The 25,970-nt window shown below is 34.0% G+C and overlaps 1 protein-coding gene across 1 annotated transcript in view; it reads right to left on the reverse strand.

The window, feature by feature from the left end:
• The window catches only part of LOC149550495 (Homeodomain-like superfamily protein), an 87,388-nt gene extending 62,160 nt beyond the window's left edge, over positions 1-25,228 (reverse strand). The window contains exons 1-6 of the mRNA XM_089793498.1: positions 24,749-25,228; positions 23,421-24,620; positions 23,170-23,270; positions 22,802-22,899; positions 13,087-13,297; positions 12,685-12,829 (exon numbers count right to left, since the gene is read on the reverse strand). Of these exons, the coding sequence (XP_089649624.1) occupies positions 12,685-12,829; positions 13,087-13,297; positions 22,802-22,899; positions 23,170-23,270; positions 23,421-24,620; positions 24,749-24,794 (1,801 nt within the window). The 5' untranslated portion in view covers positions 24,795-25,228. The remainder of the gene's footprint in view (positions 1-12,684; positions 12,830-13,086; positions 13,298-22,801; positions 22,900-23,169; positions 23,271-23,420; positions 24,621-24,748) is intronic.
• Positions 25,229-25,970: the final 742 nt, after the last annotated feature.

The raw sequence follows: 25,970 nt of genomic DNA on the forward strand, positions 1-25,970 counted from the left end.
TTGTCGCCCTATTACAAGATGGTAAAGTGGTGGACTAGAAGGCAAGTAGAACCAAGAGGAGCAATCCTTAGACTAGAACGAAAGAAGGATGTCAGCTTAAGGACCCCTTGCAACTCTAGATGATGAAAATTCACCTTAACCAATAATCTTACAGCGACTTTTCGGAACCTAGGACAAGACCTTAAGAACTTCAAATCCCTTGCAAATCAGAAATTTATCATGCAATTCACCTCCAAATAAAATTACCCAACCTAGGGCAAAAATACAACCTCTTGAAAAATCAGAATTTTATCTTCCACAATTTCGGCTCTCACAAATTTCGCCCTCCACAAATTTCGGCTCCCACAAATTTCGCCTTCCAAAAATTTCACCAAGCAAGAAGAGTGCAGATCTGCTCTTGCAAAATCACCAACACCTTGAGAAGGAGAAGTGAGAAGTGAGGAAGAAATGGGAGAGAGGCCTCCTCTTATATCCAATTTTCTTACTCCCCCCAAGCTGGGCAACTTGGACCCTAGGAGGAAGAAAAACAAATAATTAATGCAAAATTATGGCCCACAATTAAATACTTAACCAAAATTAATTTTGCCAAAAGGAAAATTGCATTTTAAATTTGCCAATTAACTCCAAATTGCAAAAAGAAATTAAATAATGCCTTGAGGGTGTTAAATATTTCCATTTAATGAGGGTTTAGTAATTAATACCTAAGTCACAAGGTTCGAGTTCGAGTCTGAGTTCGACAACTATGAAATTCGGATGAAGTTCGACAAGTCAAAAAAATTCAAAAAAATTCGAAATTAAATTCGCCTAATGTAATCTAAAAGAAAATATAAATATATGCTTTTATTATTATATATTTTAATAATTGACAAAATAATATAAAAAATATAAGTATTGACATGTTTAGTTATAAATATATGATATTTATGATTATATAATATAGAAAATATTAACATGTTTTAATATTTAATAAATATTATAAAATTACTAACAATAATATCTTAATAAGATTAAAAAAAATTCAATAATAAAAAATTATAACTATTAACTAAATTCAAAGTTAAATAATCTCCAAACATTAAACATACTATAGTAAAAATTTAAAACTATTACCCCAAACCTATAATTAAATAATCTCCTAACGTTAAAAAATAATATTTGTGCCCAAACTGCGAATGAAGAGGAATGGATGCGAATGCGAATGCGCAGGTCCGCCATTGTCGATGGAGGAACGAAATAAGACAAGTTTCACAAAGGAACGATTTTGCAGGGCGTTGAAAAGCCTTGATTCTCCATCTTGTTCGTTGCAAGGCAGATGGAAAGCTGAGGTTTGTATCCCACGACCTGCACAAACGATTTGTATCCCACGACTTGCGACCTGCACAAACGATTTCTATCCCATGCCCTGTGATCTACAATAGAAATGATGACCTACAAGCTACGGTAGAAATAATGACCTGCAACCAAGACGAATTTGAGCCGAATTTATACGAATTTTTAATTTATTTTTTAGGTTCACAAAATTTCGAACTTGGAGCCGAAAATTCGGCGAACCTTGTGACATAGATTAATACGTCATTAAATTTGGATTTTGGCTAACTAAAAGCCATTTTTTCAATATTAAATTACCAAATTCATTAAAAACTAAAAAGTTTTTTCAAGGCAAATTAATCCAAGTAAAGCCAATTTTTTGCAACTTCTCTCTAAATCGATTTTGCTATGCCAATAAAAATAAAATAAAATTGCATCTAGAACCAAAAATCGATTTTTTGCAATTTAGCCCCATTTCAACAAAATTAAAATTTTCACCAAAGAAAAATTTGAGATTTTCCAAAACTTAAGTCTAGCAAAAAAATTTCTTTTGAAAGATTTTTAAATTTACGCATTTATATTCAAATTTTCAAAAGAAAACATCTAAGCAAATTTACAATTTTATCCTGCCAAATATTGCTCTTTAAAATTTTGTTCGGCCTAAGGATAAAATTGGTTGCTCTGGAAAATCAACTGGAGCCGGGTAAAAATAAGCTAAGTCTATCCACATTTGTCCTAAAGGTGTCCAAGGTGCGAAATTTTCAAAACTCAAATTTTGGGCAATCCAAAAATTTGCCAAGGCGATAAAAAAAAAAGGGGGGTCCCCAAAATTTTGGGGCGATGGTGTGAAAACCTCACAACAAATTGTTAATGGGAAAAGAATTTGGGCATAAGGATATTTAACACGTTATTTCAAATTCAAAAATTCAAAAAAAGAGCGGACGCGACTATATGAAGACAGTAATGCAACATTAGAAACGGAACCATGACCACACAAGAGTTTCAAGCAACATAACATCTCTCTTCAGATTTTTATCATTATTACAAATAGAGCTAAGAAAGCAATGGCAAGAATTTTTGCGATTTTAGGCAGATGAGTTAATGAAGACCAAGTAAAACGGATGACTTGCCTCTTCACTTGTTTGAAAAACCAACTAGAAAAGGAGGCCATTATTTTAAGAGCCAATGTTTGAGCCCAAGTGTTAACGCATGCACATGACAGGGAAATATATGCATGATTGCTCACTCTCATTATAAAAGTAATGGTAAACACCATGGCAAGGTTAAGTATTGTAAGAAGACTCATAGTTGAAAAAGACTATGAAGCTACAATAGTAAACATGCACAAAGTCCACGCGAAGCCACATACAGGTGAATTGGCAACCATTTTCAATCTGGAAGTAGAAATTAAAAAGGGAAAAACAAAAAAGGCATGGTCATTGTTCAAGAATAGAATTGTCAAACCCAATATGGACGATTTGAATTCAACCTTAGCCGAGAATAAGAATCTCTATAATCAGCTCAATTGGAGTTGAAATTTGAGTTCAGTGATGGTATATCTCCTTGTGTCACAAACTGTAAACTGCTAATCTTTTTATTTTATTTTATATTATATTAATATAGAGAGCTATCCCTATAAGGTAGCATTTGCCTTATGAAAAAATGATATACAAATAATAAAATATAATTACAAATTAATTAAGTTTGATGGAAATTCAAGATGCATGCAATGAAGAAAACCAACTTCTTCACCATGAGATATAAATGAAGAGTTCATTTGAAGGGGGATATATGCAGGAAGGAAGAAAGAATGGAACAAAGAAATTAGAGAAGCATTAATAGAACAAAACGGGAATGGGAAGGACATAAGGAAGTGATTCTTCCAATAGGGCAATAATGATGAAGATTTGTGACCCTTCTAAAGGTTGATAATTGTGAAAGGTTGAGACCATTCTAATTCATTGTCTCTCTCTCTTACATTAGACAAGGGGGGAAGAGAAAACGGGAGAACAATTTGGGGGAATAATAGCTTATTCTAAAAGAAATCAATGAAAAGAGGTGACTCAATTCTTATAAAGTTGATTAACATTCCACCAATAAGGTCAAAAGGACAATTAGTTTCAAGCATTGAAGGGGAAATGGTTAATAATTAATAAAAGGAGGTCAAAGACGGACTTAGAGCACTGTATAAGAGAGCAAGAAATCATTGAAAGAACTTCATGAGAGATTCAAGTATCTATAATAGTTGGTGATCTAGTAAATATTGTGGCAATTAAAACAATGAAATGAGACACATCGAAGAAGATCGGTCAGCATGCAAGCTAATACAAATTACAAACTCAGAAATTAAAGTACATATCACGCGTATAACTATCACATATTATGGTAGGAATATGACGTATTATCATATGATTTACATAACTCATGTTAAATTTATAACAGTGAAATTCATACTGGTCTAAGAGTGCAGACCGCACTTTAATCTTCTCCCCTTTTATACCATTCAAAAGCATTATATACTTTACACTTAGCAAATAAGAATGGGCGGTGATCCTTGACAATAGCATTGTTATACACTAACCATAACTAATAGTTATGTATGTTAATATATGTGTTATCTCATTCTTGGGCGCCGATTTCTATAAGTGAGGTATGGGCCGACCTAGAGAGGGCCATGTCCCTTTAAGGGACATGTCCTTTGGTCATGGTATAATAGGTCGGTGTTATTGTAGTTTAAGAACACACAATGCATTGAAGTCTGCTCCTTAAAACAATACTGCCCTATACGAGTTATTGCAAAGACAAACAAGTTTCAGAATAACATTAAAGTTTCTGAAAATTACCTTCTACATTTAGAAGAGGAAGAAGATCAGAACAGCAACAAAGACTAAAGGTATTATCTCAGATCTGAACCTATAGAATTTGCAGAAACTTTACAACTCATTATATGTCTTCATTTGATAAGAAGGATGAGTGTATGCAGAAATTTGATCACTTCTAACCTAAGTTACCAATTTGAATCCGAATGCAGATGCGGGTATAAGAACTCAATACGTGGAAAAAATTTCGGAGGTTTTGGACACGTTTGGGTACATGTGTGTGTATATATACATTTTAAATAAATACATATATACAAAACAAATATTCAAATAAGCCATACCAAAAATTTCTATATTCACGATTCCAATGAAAATCAGAAAATCATTATAATAACAAAATGTAGTTCATAATTCATCAATCATCGAAATAATTACAAATAAAATCATCTATTTGATTTTCATCTTTAGCTGCTGCAAGTTCAGGATCGTTTAAGTTGAAAGCAACTCCACTCGTACTAAATGCACCATGTGTAGGGGTATAATCATCATCAAGCTATGGTGAGTCCAATAAGATCCTTAATGGTTGCATCCAAATTGGCAAATTCAGAGACTACACCCCAAAGCTTCGCCGCCCCATCCTTGTGGTATTCCGCCTTACATGACAAAAGATGCACGTTGGACTAAATGTAAACAGAGTCTTCAGCTTTTTTTAACCAAACTATTTACGCTTCACAAAGTGGATAAAGAAGCATATACTCCAATTTTGTTCAGCGGTAGAAGAGCTTGCAACCTGGATAGTTTTCCCACAAATTAAAAATATAAATGCAAAGTAATTAAAGGATGTTATGTACAAAATATTAAAATACAAGTGGTCAAAAAACACGAAAAAAACAACTTGTGAAAGGATATAGACTACAAGAGGTTGGAGGTATCCAAATTTTTTACCATGGAGGTACCAACATGTGATAGCTTCCATGTCGTATTGGTCAATAGTTGTTGGTGTATGACTTCTTACTGAAATAAACAAGACAAATTCTACCCTAACTTCTTTCTACACTTGTTCATCTTGGAAGAGTGTTGTAAATGTCCACGTGTACCCACTGGCAGAAACTTCATCTCTATATGGTGCTAATCTCCTTGGCATAGAAAGTACTTTCTTGCTAGTACCTCAGAGGTAGGGCATATGCAAGAAGATGCAATAGGGTGGTCATCTTTTCCCAACAATGATGTATAACTGGTTACATTTATTGCATAAGGATTTACATTTTATGGGGTCATCTTCATCATTTATTGCATAAGGTTTCACATTCTACATGGTCATCGTCACGTTCTTCTATTGTCAATTTTAGTTTCTTTACCATTGTGTCCATTCCATCATAGACATCCCCAAACAAGGTGCATATGTATTAACATTATGGAGCATAGTCATGATACGCCTGGTCAATTCCAATATATATTCCATGTGGGCCCCAGCAATTGTTATCCAAGTCCGATAACTTCACCTTCTGACGCCTTCCACACACCCCATTGGTTGCAACTAACCATTTGACCCAATGCATCTTGCACCTTGCAAAGTTGTCTCATAACAATAGTATGAATGTAAATCGAGTCTCAACAACTCAAGTTAATAACAATATCAATATGTAAATAACATACTAACACCGGGATGCATCCCCGCCCTTTTTCCTCGACACACCCAAGACGGGGACGCAACTACCATTGGGTCATTCTCTTGCTAGGGATGAGGACAGGGGGACAACAACGAGCCCCCTGAGGAGACGAGGGGACGAGAACAAGTCCTTTGACCCCTCCAAGGGGCAGCTAGCTGCTATCCAACTCAAAAAATATAGTTTGTTTAAAAACATTAAACATGTTTTCAAATTCTATTGGGCGTATTAAATATCATATCATGTTGCTCAACATAATCATCTCTATGATGAGATACTCATACTTCTGATATCTATGACTATTATTATAGAAGTTAGGATTCTTTCATTTGCCATTCGAGTATTTAAAATTTTAATACTTATTGTTCAATGTTCAAGACTAAAGTATTTACATTATACTAAATTAGTATTTTGCATCTTTATGTCTTATATTGTTATACATATTTTCATAACTAGCATTTTAAGTACAACATGTATAGTATATAGTATATAACACCTCCCCCCCTCCGTCTCCCGTCGGCATCCCCCTGTCTTCTTAAAATTGAGGCCTCTTTGTCCCCTTGTCCCAAAAGATTTTCTCCCCATCTTCCCATCCCTCGTGGCAGTGTAACTAAGGTAAATTACAAATTAAAAGAATAATAAATATTAACCAATTTATATATAAATTGATAAATGAACATAACATAAATAAATTTAAAAATAAAATAAATTTAGTATTTACCTTCAAGATCTCCAATCTCAAGAAAGATCTAAATATTGATTGTGACATTTGTTTGTTCGTTACAAACATCAGGATCTCACCCTCTTCTTATATTTGTTTCATACTCAATCTAGTTGAGTGCCATTTTGTTGCATCACCAGAGAAAGGGAATATATGATTCATGGTGTCCAAAAAACGTGCTCTTATCAGCCCTTAACCAAATCAATTGAATGCCTACAATTTTTTGCATTGACTGCAATTACCTAGACCACATTATCACTACCCACCAATTTTATGGACTCAATGAAAATTCTAGAAATGAATTATGCATCTTTCACTTCCCCTTCACAATCAACTACCCACAAAAATATTTCCCTTTTGGAGAACATTGCAATAAGAATAATAAATAGATTGTTTCTAGTGTCTCTCCATCCATCTAAAACACCTGACTCAATCCAAAATTCTCTAATTGATTATAAGGAAGGTCTCTATAGGATTCCTCTCCCTTCGCAATAAGGTGGTTTGCACCTTTTCAAATCCAAAACTTGTAGAACCAAACAATGCACTATTGATTGCTAACACCATTCCACACCAATAAGGTGATCTTGACAAGTTGAAAGGAAGACCATTTGCATAGAGGCAACACGCAATGTTTTGTTCAGCAATGACTCTTGCCTCAATTTTTTAAGTCCAATAAACCTCTTTTGCAGGTGGTAGTTTGCACTTCATCTACAATCCTCCTCTTCCACTTACTATATAGGCAAAAATCAATATATGGAGGCCACCATTGAATCACTAGGTAATGCATTTTTTCTGGCTCCGCCAATATAAGCAATTTGTTTTGGAGACAGCCCCTTCTTATCTGGCCCGTGACACATTCTCATCCCTTTACCAATAAATCCTATAAAATGAAGTTTCACTTGAGAATACAAGCTACTTTTTGGTTTAGTATTACAATAATTACACTTCCAAATATATGCCCCACTTCCTAAAACTTGTGAAATTGTTGTGCTATGTCTCCATTAAGGAGACGCTATATCAATTATGATTTATCGATTCCTTCCCCACCCACTGAACTTTCACAATCAGCCATTCTTGCAATCTAGTTTCCTGCTATTATAAAAAATTAAATAAATTTAAATTACAAAAAACTAAGAAATGCAACTATACAAGTGCAAAACAAAGATACAACAATACTACAACAAGAGCTAAACTTGTTTCTTTATTTTGTTAAAAAATAAAATTAAAAATTCATCCCAAAATTCATCAAAATTTACAAAACAATTTCATTAGAAAACTCAACAGTAGGGTCAAATACTACTTACCTTAGATACTTATATCTCCTTTGAGGAAGCTATCTAGCATACCACAAACGATCCAATCTGAATATAATCACTTACCATTAGAAATGCAAAAATGGAGACCAAATGAGAAGAGAGCAAACTAACAAACAAAACGAAATGTTTTATCAATGAATAGCCTTATAAAGGGTTGTTTTAGGGTTTTGTGGAAAAAAATAAAAAAATATTCATATTTTAATCCACATTTTATAAGTTAGATTTCACTTTTTTCAAGTTTTTCATAATAAGGTGCATTAGCATCAGGATGCTATCAAGATGTGCCAACGAGCACATCCACCACTTGTTGGTGCATCTGGATGCCCTATTAGCTTTTAGACACATCCCACCTTTACATTTGACCGAGACCTACCCACATCCAAAAGTAGGGATGCACAAATCCGGTATAAGCTTCTAACATATGACTAATAAAAAAGTAGGAATATATTATTAATGCAGATGAAGATTCCTCTACACATATCGTCGATTATGGAGGGGATGTAGGGCAGATAAGTAAGGCTTGTAGCATAAAGGTCCAACTGAGTAACAGTAATCTTGAGTAGGGCTAGGAGGTCGAATGGCATGTGTTATTAATGAGATCCTAGGCTTGATGAATAGGCTCAATACAACTTGTGTCATCTCCCAAGGACTTTATAATGAGGATGAGTTCTTCAAAACACCCTTGAGGAATCTCATGCACATTAAGATTATTATAATTATTAGAATTCCCTTTGGAACATTGTTGAAATATATAATTATTTATCCATTGATAACTAACCTAGTTACAGAATCTAAATCAAGTCATTAATCTAGGCCTCATCTAGGAGTTCTAGAGCAAAGGAAGTCCTAATAGGGAACATAAAAAGCTAAAAGCTCATTTGGGACATCCAAAAGCTTTAAGAGTATCTAAGCTTTGAAAAATCACATTGTCCTGTTTGGAGGAAAACACTTGCATTAACACATTAAAAATATTTTGACAAAATAACATATATTTCTCTTGGGCAAATTCACTTCTAGAAGAGCAAGTCAGACTAATAAGCTACATTTCTAGTTTCAAGAATATGTTAAAAGAAAATTAGTGTGAATGTCATGCCATGACCAACCTAGTGAGACGTCCCCCTCAAAAAACCATGCATCCATATAAAATTAGTGTGAGTGTCATGCCTTCACCAACCCAGTGAGACGTCCCCCTCAAAAAAAACAACCATCCCCTATACGAGGGATGATTCCGAGACTCGGGGACTTGGGGGAAACATCCCCCATAGAACCACCACCTTTGTCACCAATGTCAAGGATGCCCCTAGATCGTTTGCTACACGGTACATGCCACTACATACTAAACGCAACATTTAACTTCAGAATATTAGTTTGTCATTCATTGGGCACTCGTAAAGATGTTATATTGCAGTTTTTTTACATTGAAGATTTCAATTTGCTTCAATTTGTATATCAGCTCCAGCCCCTTCACTATTGCTCTGCCATCATCCCCATGCAGTCCCCAATATTAGGCCCTTGGTCCCCTATCTCTGAAACCCATCCCCATGTTCCCCTGCTCCTCCATCAGGAAACTCCATGGAACTATGTATATTAGTGAAAAACCAAAATTGAACTCAAATTGGCACTTTAAAACTATTGGAAAGAATATTTTTGTTTGCAGTGGTCATTATTTGTTGTGTTAAGTTTGAAGTTACATTAAGATGCCAGGGGATGATGTTTAGCACCATTAGTCTACTGACATGAATTCAATACTCCTAATGATTCTTCCTGTAGCTTCCACTTGAGGGAAGACTCATGAGAAAATCCTAAAAATATTGTATGGCTGAACCCAGTCATACCAAAACCAGTGGGGAATTATCAGTGGACAGCCAGATTGGAACTCAAAATGGCAACATAGCATTTTTTTCTCATATAACTACTCAGACAATTTGACAGATATTGGAAAGAAATTTTTAATTTGCAGCAATCATTGTTTGCTGTGTGAATTTCAAGAGTTGCACTTAGATGCCAGAGGTGATGTTTATAACCATTAAGTATAGTGGCATGAATTCAGTACCCTTAATTGTTTGATTTCTTCATGTTTTGTCGACTCGAGGAACTATAGAGAGCTCTTTCTCATTTTCAGTTTAGTTTTGTCCAAATTGAGACATGGAAAATGTTGCAACAGAGCATACCAGTGCAGATCTATAAATCATATAGCAGTGCCATACAGCATACAGCCATGTTTTACTTCATACAGCCATGTTTTTCATTCTTGTTAATACTGGTCACTGTTTAATTCACGTGTTCTCTATAGTTGCAGACTATGTGACCTTTCTTTTGTCCACAGTTCTATTTACTTACATTCTCTTACATTTGCAACTTGGCTCTGATACCATGTTGATTTTTCGAGGACTGCTGCAAATGTACTAAGCAGTGTCATATTTGGTATGTATTTTCCAAATGACAGTATCCTTGTATTTATATGAGGAATAAACCAAGAGAAGAGACATCTATTCAACAACATGATTAATATAATTGAAAACTTAATTTGTTATATATGTGTGTGTGTGTGTGTGTGTGTCTCCCCATTTTAATTAATTTCTCTTTGATCTCACAGGTTTATCCTACTAAAGCGACCAAAACATCTACACAAATTGAGAACACAAGAAACAAATAATGACTTCCTGTACACAAGACATCCATTTTGCATCAATGAGGTAACCTTTATCTATTAAAGAATATAAATATAAAGTACCATATTGAAGGCTCATTTGCTTAGGGGCTACATCTTTACAATCACCGAGTACTATCTACACTACTAACAACTAGCCTTAGCTTCTATATTACTGGAAGGAAAGTGATCATATCAATGTCCACAAACAACTATAGCAGGTAATGTCAATCAAAAGCACAGCAAGTTATGATAGATAATTTGCAATCCTAAAAGGAAAATACAAGTCAAACTAACAGTAATATTGTGTTTCTAAAGGTCCCTCACTCATTCCACATGACTCAGCTTCCTAACCTACTCAATTGCCACAGATCAATCTTTATGAATAAGCTTCATGCATGGAATTCCTTTGTAAATTTCTTAAGAACGCACACCTTAAATTCTGGTTTATGAGTTAGGTTAGATAATGTTGTGATGATGTAGGTTATTAGTGCATCATGATTTTATTATGTAATCTAGAGAATCTTAGGACTGACCAAAAAAAGATTTAATCATATTGAAAAATTTAACACAAACGTGTCATTTCTTTCAATCAAAGTATTCTCCTGGTTTCCTATGGGATACGCCCACAAGCAAGGAACTTATAGGATATCCCATTTACTTGCAATTATCATCAAATGCCAGTTGGATTGTTCTTAACATTCAGATTATTTAAAGGTAAATTAAAGCTTCTGGCCAATTATATTTGGTGTTATGATATTGCATAGGCTTGTACCAGACTGCAGACTTCAGAAACAAATCACCGAACCCATTGGGAATGGACATTTGTCCATCTCATACAAAAAACTAGAGAAGAATGCATGCTAAGTCAATAGGTCCCACAAAGCTTTAGAAACATTCCTCACTGAGGTAAACAATGTCATAGCAGCCTGAATTTGCCTCATAAGTCCCACAATCTAATAAATAAAGCATTGCTGTGAGCAGTATAGAAAAGGCAATCACAATAAGTTGAACGTCCAAGGCTGTAGATTAGAAAAGTGAAATGCAGTATTCATGGAAATCACTAGGACAAATAAAGAAAAAGCCTCAAGGCTTACAAGATTGCCTGGCTATAAAAATTGACTACATAGCCTATCTATACATAAATTATTCCCTTCACAGCTTTAACAGATTTTTGATGTGATTTGCTAGATCATGTATCAAGTGAAAATGAAAAGCTAATATTAAAATCCCAACTTGAAATTAAACTGGATTGCCAGAACCAAATCTGCCAAATAACCCACTTAAAGTTTTGATGGTTAATCATGGCTTAAATTTGATGTAAATCCATAATTGTAGATCAAAAATCTGACGCGAAGTATGTTTTCTCTCATGAACCAGTACAAATACATGTAATGATTCTGTTGAGGACGTAGTATATTATCTATCTCCGACAGATTTTGCATTTTTCTAGACACCGAAGAAACAAACATAGGGTACATTGTTGTAACCATAGTTTATAAACTCGGACTTGGACAGTACTCGGTGAGCCCAAAATTTTCAACTCGGCATATACTTGGGAAAAACTCAGCAACTCAGAAAGAACTAACATTTAAAATCTCTTAAAGAAAAATATATTTTTTGTTTTCAATTAGAAATTTGTATTAAATTAGAAATTGACATCTCAATAGAGAAAATGCGTAGTTTTATAGCACTAACATCGTGTGAAAAAATGCATCTTTTATCTAGTGTTTTCCTTTCACCGAAAATTTTACCTACATTCTTTTACATCTATAAATATGCGAGAGTTAAACTTGAGAATACTCGTGCAGCAAAAAAATTTGAGAGTACTTGCAGAGTTTGCAAACTATGGTTGTAACCATCACTGGCGTGTCCATTTGATTTGTTTTGTAAATGTGTGAGACTGCAACTCTATTATCACAATGACATGTGATAATGACATACTACAAAGAGATAACTGAAGCATAAATAGCTTGGCTAGTTTTCTATAGGTACAAAACAGTTTTACCAGTAAATATAATAAAGAAATTAGAACTAAAGATCATCTATACAACTCTTTCATTTAAACTAACAACAGCACCTACATTTTAAAACAGAGTTTTAGCAGAAATGAAAGGATGAGGGAATGAAATCACAATAAAAGAAGATGCATCACTTGGGGATGTGACAGCTTATATCATCACATATGAATTATATCGCTTACCTTGCGTCTTATGGAATAATGCATCGGAAAGTTGTAATGGATTTTTCCTTTCTTCAATTTTAAATTTTGCTTTTACTTGACGACGTGTTCTTCCAGGAAATAGTTGCTTAATCATTGCAAAGTCTGTCCCAAACTGTTGCATAGCCTAAATCAAGGGCAATTTAAGCACAGCAATGAGCAAATACATTTTTAAAAGCCTTCGGCTATCTGTAAAAGTCTCATGTATTCAATCTGTTATATAAGTTAATAACTTAATACCCATTAAAGCAAATACATGAACTTAAGTCTCATCAGGTTTTTTTCCTCTCTCTGTATGTGGACTCTAAACAGGAGTGATGCACTAAACAGGTTAAATTGCAAGGGCGAGAAGATAAAACACAGATACAACCACCATGCATCTACCTTGTAAAATAGTTCAGTATCAGACTTGGACCATCTTTCTGCAGGTGATCTATTCATGTACGTATGATAGTTCAGTTTAGAAGTGCTTTCTTCCACTCTACGATATGTACGAAAATCATCTGTGTTCAGATCACGATGGGAAACTACAAGGCTCTCTTCATTGATAACAATCTGACCATTTACAACTTTAACTTGAGGAGCAAGTATATCCCTGGAAAACGAAAGAGAGAACCAGAGTTCAGTAATGTGATACAAACTGTAGCTAAAGAATAAAGGAAACATAATTATCTAATGAAAAGTGATTCAGGAATATGGCAAACAAAACTAAGAAAACACATTTGTATTCCCAATAATCATGGGAAAAGAAACAAAACGTCATCAGAAGAAACTAAATCATTTAGAATACTTTTCCATTTAGCAGAATATCTCAATAGAAGAACAACCAATTGTTTATCTCTTGTAACATTGTTTTGTTCCAGAAACACTTTTCTTTTCAACATCTGGAATGAAATTTTCTTACTTCAAGCTTCTTGTTTAGACCAGCAGATTTATGTTTCTCTGTTGTCTTCACTGCTTTGCGGATTCGGCCAAGGGGACACATAACTCTTACTTGGCCCATCGCTTCTCGGAAGCAATTGCAGGCACTGATTCAACTTGTTAGGCCCAGTGTTGGTTTGCCCAGGTATCTGCTTTACTGAGGTAAGTGGGAATCGAGATGGATCGCCTTCCTCCTTTCCAGTACTCCTTGGATACACCCACTCATCTCTCCCCCTCCATTTCTGTTCTGGTCCCAATTCTTCTGGGATTCCTACTGGCTAAGGCGACATCCCTCCTGGGCAGAATCCGGGGGAGCCCACAGCCACCCAAGCCTGTAGGCATGTAACGATCCCTTCTCAAAGGTTATCAATAAACAATGTTAAATGTTCATTACTTCATGATCAACTAATTCAGTTTAAGATACTATGATTTAAATACTAAATAACTCACAATGTATTTTATAGTTAATATGTTTAAGCCCTGATTTTTGACTTCCCTCCTATAATGCAGCCAATAGATGTGACTACTCGTCTCTTAGTTTGTAAAGATTATATTTTTCTATTAATTTGATTTTTATTCAATATTAGTTATATTAGTTTATAGACATTCTTTTGTTGTAATAATTTGTATTTTGATTTTGATAAGGATCTATATTTAATTTATATATGCATTCTAATTAATATTAGATCATTTACATTATTAATAATAAAAATATGGTTAGTAATTACATATACAAATTAATATATACAATATATTTATAAGATTTTAATATTATCTATTTTATATAATTATTATTTTTGAAACATTGATTTATAAAATAAGGGATTAGATATGAAATTAATCATGTATTAAAATATATTGTATACTAGATATATTCATTCTATATTTAAAGAAATTTGGACATACATCAATTATGGTTCATGATAGTCCACCCCTCCCAAATTTGCTTGCCCTCAAGCAAATTATGTTCTTATGATTTAATAGTTGATTTTAATAACTTAGGTTAATTTTATAGACTTATTTGTAATGGTGTCCATTATTTACTCTCTTACCCTACAAGATGGCAAGATTATGCTCTAATAGCACTTGTAATGATCCCTTCTCAAAGGTTGTCAATAAACAATGTTAAATATTTTTTTGATGGAGGTCATCCACAAGCAAGTTTTAGGTACCCGATACGGGCCCACGCATGCCTAAAACCTCTTCGGCTAAGAGCCAAGGACTAAGGAGCATCCATGCTGCCAAATTTGCCTGGAGCACGATCTCAGCCTCATCCCTTACGATGTCTTTGAGACTTGCACTCAACAAGACTTGATCCTTGGTGGGCTCTTTGTGAGCCATTCAACTTCACCAATAGACCAAGGGCCCATTGACAACAATGTTAAATATTCATTACTTCATGATCAACTGATTCAATTTAAGATAGTATGATTAAAATAGTATATAACTCACAATGTATTTTATAGTTAATATGTTTAAGCCATGATGTTTTACTTCGCTCCTTTAATGCAGCCAATAGATGCAACTATTGGTATCTTAGTTAGTAAAGATTATATTTTTCTATTAATTTGATTTTTATTCAATATTAGTTATATTAGTTTATAGACATTCTTTTGTTATAATAATTTGTATTTTGATTTTGATAAGGATCCATATTTAATTTATAGATGGCATTCTAATTAATATTAGATCATTTACATTATTAATAATAAAAATATGGTTAGTAATTACATAAACAAATTAATAAGGCAAGAACCTACAACGCATGGGTAAATTGTGAGCCTTTCATCAAGGAGGTCTTGGGTTCGAATCTACTCAAGATTAACACATAATAATAATTAGTCTAACAAAAATAATAAAATGAATAATAAATAATCTAAGCTTTGGTCGATTACCTATCAAAAAAATTACATACACAAATTAATATATATAATCTATTAATAAGATTTGAATATTATCTATGTTATATAATTATTATTTTTTGAAACATTGATTTATAAAATAAGGGATTAGATATGAAATTAATCATGTATTAAAATATATTGTATATTAGATATATTCATTCTATATTTAAAGAAATTTGAACAAGTCATGACAAGTCAGCCAAAAACTGGCCTTACATGTCATTTTTTTTTTAAAATCCAAAAAACTTCTAAAATCCTAATTTCAATCATAAAGCATACATTTGGTCATTTGGTGATATTTCATTCATCTTTCAACCATTTTTCACCATTTTTGTTTTGTTCTACGGCTGTATCATTTTTCTTTGAAGGTGAGTGCTATAGAGGACTAAGATCCGCATCAAAGGCTTAAGAATCATTGGGGAAGACAGATTTACTGGTCAAAGGTGAGTGAATCTTCATTTTTGTCAAGTCTTTGATGAATTTTTCTCCGTTACTAGATTCGTCCCCTACTGATCGAGTTCGGATCCTGTTCATGCGGGTCCAGATTCACATCTGGGTTTGTTGCAGGTTCGGGCAAGGTCCTTTTTTGACTGTAGGTTCGTTGGGTCCATGCTGGTGCGAACTCAGGTGAACCCACGGCAAACCCAAGAGGACCTGGGGCACTAGGGTCCCAAATGTGAAATAAAACAACTTTAAAGAGTGTTTTTTTTAATATTTTCTTATTTAACCCTAAAAGGAACCCAATAAAAAATATTTCACTCATCTAATCTCTCTTGTTGAGGAAGAGGAGGATGATATAGCAGCATTTGGGACTTGTGGAACTGGTTTGGGTTCCAATGATGAGGATCTAGATATAGTTGCAATCAAGGATGAGTCCATTGATCCCTTATTTTTTGACGACCCATTTGACCCTTAAAGGGCATTTGATACTATGATCATTGATAAACTACTAAGCACTTGTCATTTATCATTATGTTTCAAACTTTATTTTTTGATGAACTAGTCTATGTTTTGCAATTTAGTGATTCAAAGGATGATTTTCTTTACAATCATGAAGATAGATTAATGAACGAGTTTTTAATGTTTATCGTTGACATTTGGCATTGATCAATGCTCAAGCAACATATATTCATACTGTGAATTGACTTAGTTTTGCAGTTATGCACATTTCTCTTATTTTGTGTATATATAATGCATATATATACATACATATTTATACCTATATATACACTCACAAACCCACCCACAAACCCAATTGGGAATTGTTTTTTACTCGAACCTACAAGCTCGAATCCGTCCTTGAACCAGAATCGGCAACTCAAGTATTTTTCAAGATTTGTTTTTTTGAACAAGTTTTTTTTTAAAAATTCTGAGTACTATTTACTTTGAGTGCATATTAAAGGGTTATAATGCTGATTTTGTTTTCAATTTATATTTGGCAATAATGTCATGGACTCTTGAATTTTCTTTTCCATCTTATCATTATTCAAGGTCAAACAAAACGGATGGAAATGGAAGTGGAAACTCTAGTTCAATTGCCAAGGTGAACCCTTTTAAAATTGATGCAAGTTCAAACAATGTTTAAGGCATTGCCTGGTGGTGGGAGTTTCCTTCAGCAGTGTAACCATTGCAACACAGAGTATTCGAGCTCATACTTTCGAATGAAAGCTCACTTCATTCCCAATACTATTAAAGGAATCAAACATTGTATGGGAAAAGATGGGGAAAGATGGGGACAAGCTATCAGCTCATTTAATTTTGCAATATGCTAGAGAAAAAGAGGAAGTTGATAAGAGAAGCAAGGAAAGACTATTGCATACCTTGCCCAGACAAGCTCAAGGAGACCTCCCAATGGCTCGGTTAAATCTATTGGCCCACATCCTTTCTTGCCAACATCACCACCTTCCAAACCAAAAATTGTTGCATGGAAAAGAGGCCCATTGGATGTAGGCTTCAAAAATGAAATTAGTTAGGTTTTTCATTGCATTTAACCCATTCGAATTACATTCAACCTTGTTAGATCACCTTAATAGTGGGAGAAGAAGACTACACTTTGCAATACACCTCCTGATTATGTTAGTCTCAGATATGAAAAGGTGTTAACTAGATTATTGGTGAAGAAGAGAGCCTTGGTAGAGACATAATTGACAATGATCAAGGAAAGATGGTGAGAATAGGCCTTTGATCAATGTTCTGGCAATGTGACATAAAAGGACGATCTTCTTGAAGGCAATAGATTGTAAGGGGCAAGTGAGAGATGTAAGTTTCATTGCCAATACCACCCTAGAATCAATTAGATAGTGGGGGCTACAAATGGTGTTCAAGTCATACCAAAAATACTAAAAATTGTAGAGTGGTTAGGGCTATGATGGAGGCCACATATAATCACATTTTTTGGACACCATGAACAATTCCCTCACTCAATTTAATCATGCAAAAGATTGGAACTCAAAATTGAATGGGTCAAAAAATATTTACACAAAGGCCAAGGAGAAACAGATGTTTGTGACTGATCATCACATGAAACAAACCATATTCAGGACCTCTTCATTGAAGTTGTTGAAGGTAATTTATGTTTGATTACATATTTTACTTTTTACTTTTAGATTTTATTTTATTTTAAAAAATTTATACTTGATTTGATATATAATATGTATGTTTTATGCCTTGTTAGGTTGCTGAAACATAATCTGCATCTCACAATCATCTTAAGACGATTAGTGAAGGTGTGAGAGACCTTAAGTAATTTAATCATCGACACTTTTGTGAAGTATATGGAGGCAATCAAACACAAAAAGAGCCCAAAAAGAAAAAGCATCAGTCCTTCATGATGAATAACGGGATTCAGTAAAATATGTTTTGGAGTTCACCAAGCCCATCATAATCATGGTTAGGTATGTTGATATTGATCGCCCATGTTCTAGTGAAATTTATGATGACACAGACACTATGGTGGACAACATAAAAATAATAATAGTGGCCAAGTAACATATAGATACATTTTCCAAAGTTGTCGAATAAGTTATTGATGATTGTTGAAACAAGATGACCAGCCCCTTACATCTCTTGGCAAATGCTTTGTCCCCAAGGTTCTCTAGCTAAGAGATGGTTTCACAAACCATGGAAGCATTAGAAGATTATAACGTTTATTTAATGGTCATCTTAGTCTTTAGTTTATTAGGTACTTTATATTATTGTCTTTAGTTCATAATTGCTTCTTTTAGAAACATCGTCTTTGTAAATCTATATAAGGAGTTTTCATCTCCTTCGTTTAATGCAACGACAACATTGATTTACCATAACATGGTATCAAAGTAGGTCAATGAGATTTCATAAAATTTGGAGAAATTTTAAAGAACAATCCGAGCATCTTTTCCTCCGAATATTTTTCCATATTTTTTTTTAAATATGTTTAAATAAAAATCGTCAAAGGTATTTTAAGAAAAAAATTATGGTTGCTCTTCAAAGGTTTTTGCTAAAATTGCAAACTTGAACGTTGGTTTTGATTGCGTGATTTCCTAGTTTGAGTAGAAGTCTCGGGTTTTTTAGTGTTGCATGTACTTGCATGTGTTTTTTACAATGCGAAGTATCATGTTTTGCCGCATTAAGATTTCTCTATTGGATTTATAATTTTTTCCTCAAAAATTACTTGGTGGGTAGATAATTTTTTCCTCAAAAATTATCTGATGGGTTTTCATTATTTTTTACCCTAAAATTTTTTTGATGAGTTTAAATAATTTTTTTCTCAAAACCAAAGTTTTGTATTTTGTTTTCCATGTCTTAGATTCTATTTGGTTATGATTGATTTTTCACCTCAAAAATCACGTTGGATTTTGATCAATAGTTCACCTCAAAAACTATGTCAGATTTTTGTCGATTTTTCTCCTAAAAAACTGATGCTTTGTAAACTTCAAATCATAGTAGCTTGCAGTCAATTTTGGGGCATCCTGCTCATCTACAAAGTTGGGAGAGTTTGTCGATTTTTCCTCAAAATCATGGCAGTTGTTCCCAGAATGTCTCTAGCTACAGTGAAGGGCACCTATGTTATCAAACATCAGATTGGAATTTGGTGATGATTTCTAATTAGAAGATTTGTTAATTTTGGGAGGGTCGGTGGAAAACCTTTTTCAGTGGCAGAGTCAATGGTAGGCTCGTCTCTTTTTGCAAAGCTCTCTAGAGAAGGGGGCACCCTTCTCTATTTCTTTTTTGGATGACTTCTTGGTCATTAACATTCTGCAATTCTAGGGAGGGTCTCAGTACCAACAAAACATTTTGAAAAATTTGTGACCAAAAGATAAAAGTTAGACAATGAACATTAATGGAGGGTATTAGAAGATTGTAATGTTTCTTTAATGGTCATCTTAGTTAGTCTTTAGTTTATTAGGTAGTTTCTAATATCGTCTTTAGTTCACAATTGCTTCTTTTAGAAACATCATCTTTGTAAATCTATATAAGGAGCTTTAGTCTCCTATGTTTAATACAACAACATGATCTATCATAACATGAACGTTGCACCATATGTTTAATACAACAACATGATCTATCATAACATGAAGGTTGCACCATATAGAGATGCAACAGTTGTTACACAGAAATTAAAAAATATATGATGATGATGAAACTCTAAATATTGTTTTGATTGAGTTTGCCCAATTTGCATCTGCCAAATATCATAACATTGTTACTCTTAATGCTCAATGTGGGATGGACGTTGATTAATGGAGGTGTAGATGGTCAAGGTTCTGTTTTCTTGCCACCTCTTGTAATTAAAGTTTTCTCCCAAGCTAAGTCTCAAGGTTTGAATTCAAATGCGTTCGTCAATTATAAATTTTTAATGAAATTTGGCAAGGGTAAAAATTTGGAAAATAAAACGTTATTACATTTAAGATATATATATATATATATATATATATATATATATATATATATATATATTTATTTATTTATTTATTTTTAAAAATCAGTAATATATCCACAAAATTATCAAAATAGTTTGAAATTGCTAAATAATTTAACTAAATCACTCAATATCATTTTAAAATAAAATAATATTATATTAAATAACAGTATTATTTTAAATATCATAAAATTCGGATAAAGTTCGGAAGGGGTAAAGATTTGCTCAAATTTGAATGTCATGGATGAGATTTGACGTATCCTATGACTTAGCTCCCAAGTATGTATCTTTTTTTTATCGTTTTTCATTTGATCATGATGCTATCACATTGAAATTAAAAATTAGACGTTGTATGCAACCCAACAGGTTACAAGTTCTTCTCCACCTGAGAAGAATTGGAGTACATAGTCCATCCACTCCGTCAAACACAATCATTTGGGAACTGATAAATAAAGGAATTGGTCTTTGTACACTACAATCTTTGCCTACTGCCAAATAAGAAACCAAAAACCACTAGTGTGAGGGTGTGACAAGGAATTGGAATCTAGGACTTGAGTGTGTTGATTTAGATGCCATATTTGCGCAACTTGCCCAACTCTGTGTAGATGAACAAGAGGCAGCTCTTCCACATGACACAGACATAATAAGTGGCATGGCTAGTGGTTCAAATGAAGTTTAAGTGGATTCAAATGTTGACCATGATTCCTATGACGATGATGAAGATAAATTTGCATATTTATTATGAAATACAGTTTGTGATATGAATTTTCATTGTGCAATAACATTGAGACTTTTGCAAATTATAATTACGATTATATAATATGATGTATTCTATTTACATTTTCATTGGCAGTAAGGATTTATGAGTATTGCGCTTCCAACTACTTATTATTATATATTTGAAGTATTCAACCAAGGATGGAAGAGCATTAGACATGTTACAAGTATGAATATATATGTATTGTACGTATGTATTTAGGTGTGTGTATGTGTATAATATATATACACAGAACTGGAACCCACCCGAAAAAAATTGCAAAACCCACAAACCCGAACCCAATCCTGAATCCATATCAGAACCAGGATCAGTAACTCAGTAATATTATAAATAAATTGGTACTAACGAAGACCAAGGTTTCCATTCTAAAATTGTCAGCAACAAATATGTGAAAAAGAAGGCCAGAAAACCATTCAAGCATTTAACCAATTCCTTATCCTTGACATGTGAGAGCACATAACTAATGATCTATCCATTTTTGCCTTTTCCAACAGTAAAAAAATGAAAAGGCACTGTCATTGTCATTAAAGTTCAAAGCTCATGAAAAGGGTTTCAATTCACTAGTAAATAAAAATATCTCCAAGATAATACGACAACTCATATGGACTAAGAGTTGATGTTGGGATAGCTATCATCATGGAAGGAATTGGCTAAACAATAAACCTAGAAGCTAGCTCATGGTGTGATGTCAATGATTGAACTACTTGACATCAAAATTGGTGTATTTACCACAATAATCTAGAAGATTTTATTTTTAAATACCAATTTGCTCACAATCTTCATGTTTCAAATCATGGGTTTGATTTCAGCATTCTTCTCGTGATAATCATAAACCCTGTCATTGTCATTATTTCCCTCTTTCTTTTCCCATTAGCATCCCTGTCTAGTCATCAATCAGCATTTGTATCTCACTTTCCAGGGACTGTTCACTGTAATGAGCAACAGTTTGCAGTCGAACTAACAATATTTGTAAAAACATCCTTGATTTAATTTAGTGTTGCCACATTGTTGTGATATGTGACCAGATACAGTCAACTTTCAAATTATTCACTTCTTATGCAGTATCTTACAGAATGTTCTGTGATCCGTCCTGATACTAGAGATGTGAACTGGTGTGTCTTCCTTCCTTCCATAGTACCATTTCACTTGTCTGAGCCAAGCAGTTAGTTTTACGCATACATATCTTATGTCCATCATCTAACTATGATCCACTTGCATGCTTTTTTTAGTGGATATTGAGCTCCATGCCAATACTCATTATTTTGTCATCCAATACGTTTATGCCCCCTCCACTCAAAACCTTGGTTTATTTTTCGTTTTTGCATCACATACGTTTTACATTTGACCCACTGCTTGCCTTTAAAATAATGGCCATTAGGTGAGATTATATTTGCAATCACTCCCCTTTCTCCATCCCAGATTTGTCATGTAATATTAAACAGTTCATTGTCTGGCAACTTTCTTGGCATACTACAGAGAACACACTGAAGAAATTATCTTGCTACATTTTTCCAATACAGAGCAAAGTAGGATAGACATCAGGAGTTGAAAATGAAAGATAAAACTAAATCAAACGTATCAGAAAAGAATTTTCATCACCCTTCGTCTTCCTCTGGTTCTTTAGTGTGTTCATTTACATTGGAATTTGAAGCTGCTTCAACTGTCTGTGATTTGTTCTTTGTCAATTCTTCCTTTTTCTGCATAACAAAAACGGAAGGTTAATAAAGCAATAAATCTAACCAGATTTCAAATCGAATAATACCAATGTAACCATTATAAAATGCACAGTCTACTTGTTTCTAATGGTGAACGCTGAAAGGTTTAATCAACTATGGTGTACATTACGATAGTGAAACAAAATTGTTCCAGAAGAAAATAAAGAAAGAGAAAATAAAAAAGCAATTCTTTTGTTGTGTAGTTATTGATGCCATTAAAGCAGAAAACTTAGTAAGGCTTTAAAATAGAACCTGTTTCCTTTCTTTAGCTTCTGCAAGTCGGATTATATCCTTCAAGGTCATCTTTGATGTATCAAGATCAGCTTCAGGAGTATCAAGCAGATGTTGTTCCACTATAAGAAAATTAACAAATTTTGCTCAGTAACCTGAACTTTTTGATCAAGTAATAACTGAAAAAGAGTATGCTACTGCTCTGTGCCACGGGTTAAAAGCAGAATCTTAGAAATATAACAAAATATTGACCAAATATTGAATATGCTCACCACGCCTTCTCCGTCTCACAGTGCTATGAGAAAATTTGACTTTTTTGGATTCTAGAGACTTTCCATTTGTGGAAGCTTTCCTCTTTTTCCTTATCGGTTTTTCAGTTAGTTCCTGATCCTCTGAGGATTGTCTAGTATTGGCTAAGTCTGTATTTAAATTGTTATCGTCCAAAGAGTTTGTCCAAGGAGTTGCTTTCCGTTTCTGACGCCTGGATTGACTGTTCTTCTTTCCAGATGGAACATTTAAATCAATTCCCACATTAGAATCAAGGCCGTTTTCTTCTGCCTCCACATTCGAAGGACCAAGTGTTTCTGTAGCGCTTTCCTGGATCAATTTTTTTGAACCCCTAGCAGTCCTGTGGCCCCTCATTTTCGGTCTCTCTTGTTTTGATTTAATATTGTATTGGTGATCCTGATCACTTCCGGTAGCAAGTTCTACTGATGTCGGAATCATTTCCGAGTTGTCAACTGCACTCTTTTCTTTTAATTTCTTCCTCCAACCTCTCCGTTGGTCATCTATCTGTTCATTTAAATCGTTAGTTAGCTCCAATGTATCTGATATAGGTTTTTCCTCAACTGGGTCCACTTCTATACAGATTGAAGAAGCACCCGCATCAGGCCTCGCATCAATTTCTTCAGCGGGAGTTAAATGGTTTTCCTTCAGAGGAGAGTTGGTTTCAGGTAGGGCAAACTTGACAGACCCTTGTTCGTCATTTTCAGGTAGGGCAGCCTTGAAAGACTGCTGGTCGGAATTTTCAGGTAGGGCAACGTTGACACACTGTTGTTCGGAATTCTCAGGTAAGGAAACCTCGACAGACTGCTGTTCCGCATTTTCAGGTAGGGCAACCTTGGCAAACTCTTGTTCGGCACTTTCAGGTAGGGCAACCTTGACAAACTGTTCTTCGGAATATTCAGGTAGGGCGACCTTGACAGGCTGCTGTTCGGCACATTCAGATAGGGCAACCTTGACAAACTGTTCTTCGGAATTTTCATGTAGGCCAACCTTCGCAGACTGCTCTTCGGAATTTTCATCTAGGGCAACCTTCGCAGACTGTTTTTCGGCACTTTCAGGTAGGGCAACCTTGGCGGACTGTTGTTTGGCATTTTTCTGGCCCGCGGCAGCGACTTTGGATTTGGCCGCAACATTAGGTTTCTTGCCCCTGGGCTTCACCTTGGGTTGAAATGCACCAATTGTTGGAACTGCCATATAAGCATGGGTGCAAATGAATAAGAATACTTAATTTATAGTTTATCCGAAGCATTTTCACACTGGTTTTTTTTAATATACTATAAAACTGCAATGATCATTAGGAGGGCATAATAACTACCTGGTGCAGTTTCCAGAGAATCATCCAATGCATCCAAGAATGACATTATTTTCAGACTTGCAAGTACTGAGTTAAACAATTGCACCCTTCGGCACAGTAGTTGATGTTGATCTTGTAGGCTTCTTTCCCAATCTAGAATGAAGAACGTTTGTCGCTCGTCGGCTGCAAATTTGTACAGAAATCGAACATACTATTTTGAACAGACCAAAAATGCGATCCACAAACAAAAAATTGCAACAGTGTCAACCTCTAAAACCATAAACCCATATGTCCAAAACAATCTAGGCAGGGTAAGTCACTATACACATATGAAGGTTTTAGATTATTAGTTAGCCGATAGGTAGGCTATTATATGGGGCTTTAGCATGATGTATCACCGGCAAAATCTTATATCACCGGGAAAAATATATGCGGACTGAGATGACAGCAGATGTGGGCACAGAATCAAGTGGGATTCCCGTTTATGATTGGCGAAGGTTTGTGTCCGCCGGGATTGGCTGGATTTTTGGAAAGCAAGTTTTTTCATTGCTGCTAAATTTTTACATGCTGACCAACCGTCTTTTATTCATAATTTTTTATTAAAGGAAAATTGTACGCAATTCCCCAAATAATTCCACACTTGAATTTTTTCCCTAAAGCTACCAATAGCTCTCCCTCCATATATTGTGTGTTCAATTTATTGCTATTGTTTTAATCAATATTGTAAATCTTTGTCAACAAATAATTTTGAAATAATTAATAAGTATTTTTTAAATTGCATTGTATATTTTTTATAACTATTTAAAAAATCAAAACAATATATTCAAGTTTTAAAAATATATAATATAAATTAAATGTATATTTGTCAAATTAAAAATATATTGTTTTTTAGAATTTGTTTAAATTTTACTTTTGGAGAATTAATTTTAAATTTGTTAATGACTATCTTTAGAGTTATATGTGTGTCTAAATTTTTAAAATAAGTATCTATTTATTCTTTTTTAATAATTTATTAGAATTTTAGACTTATATAATTCGGTCTAATTGATTGAATATACATAGATAAAAAGTACTCAATAAAAATATTGCAACAAACTAATAATTTTGTGGAGATTAATTGTAGAAGGTCCAAGGCTTTTACCCTGACCAGATCCATAAGATAGGGGTGTTCCTTTGCCCAAGCCCTATTTGTTATAGCAGTAGATGCTTTGTATTATACTTTAAGAGATAATACCTTATCTCT

Source organism: Cupressus sempervirens, chromosome 7 (genome assembly GCF_028749045.1).
Source record: "Cupressus sempervirens isolate cs-2001-9-10 chromosome 7, ASM2874904v1, whole genome shotgun sequence".
Taxonomy (NCBI): domain Eukaryota; kingdom Viridiplantae; phylum Streptophyta; class Pinopsida; order Cupressales; family Cupressaceae; genus Cupressus; species Cupressus sempervirens.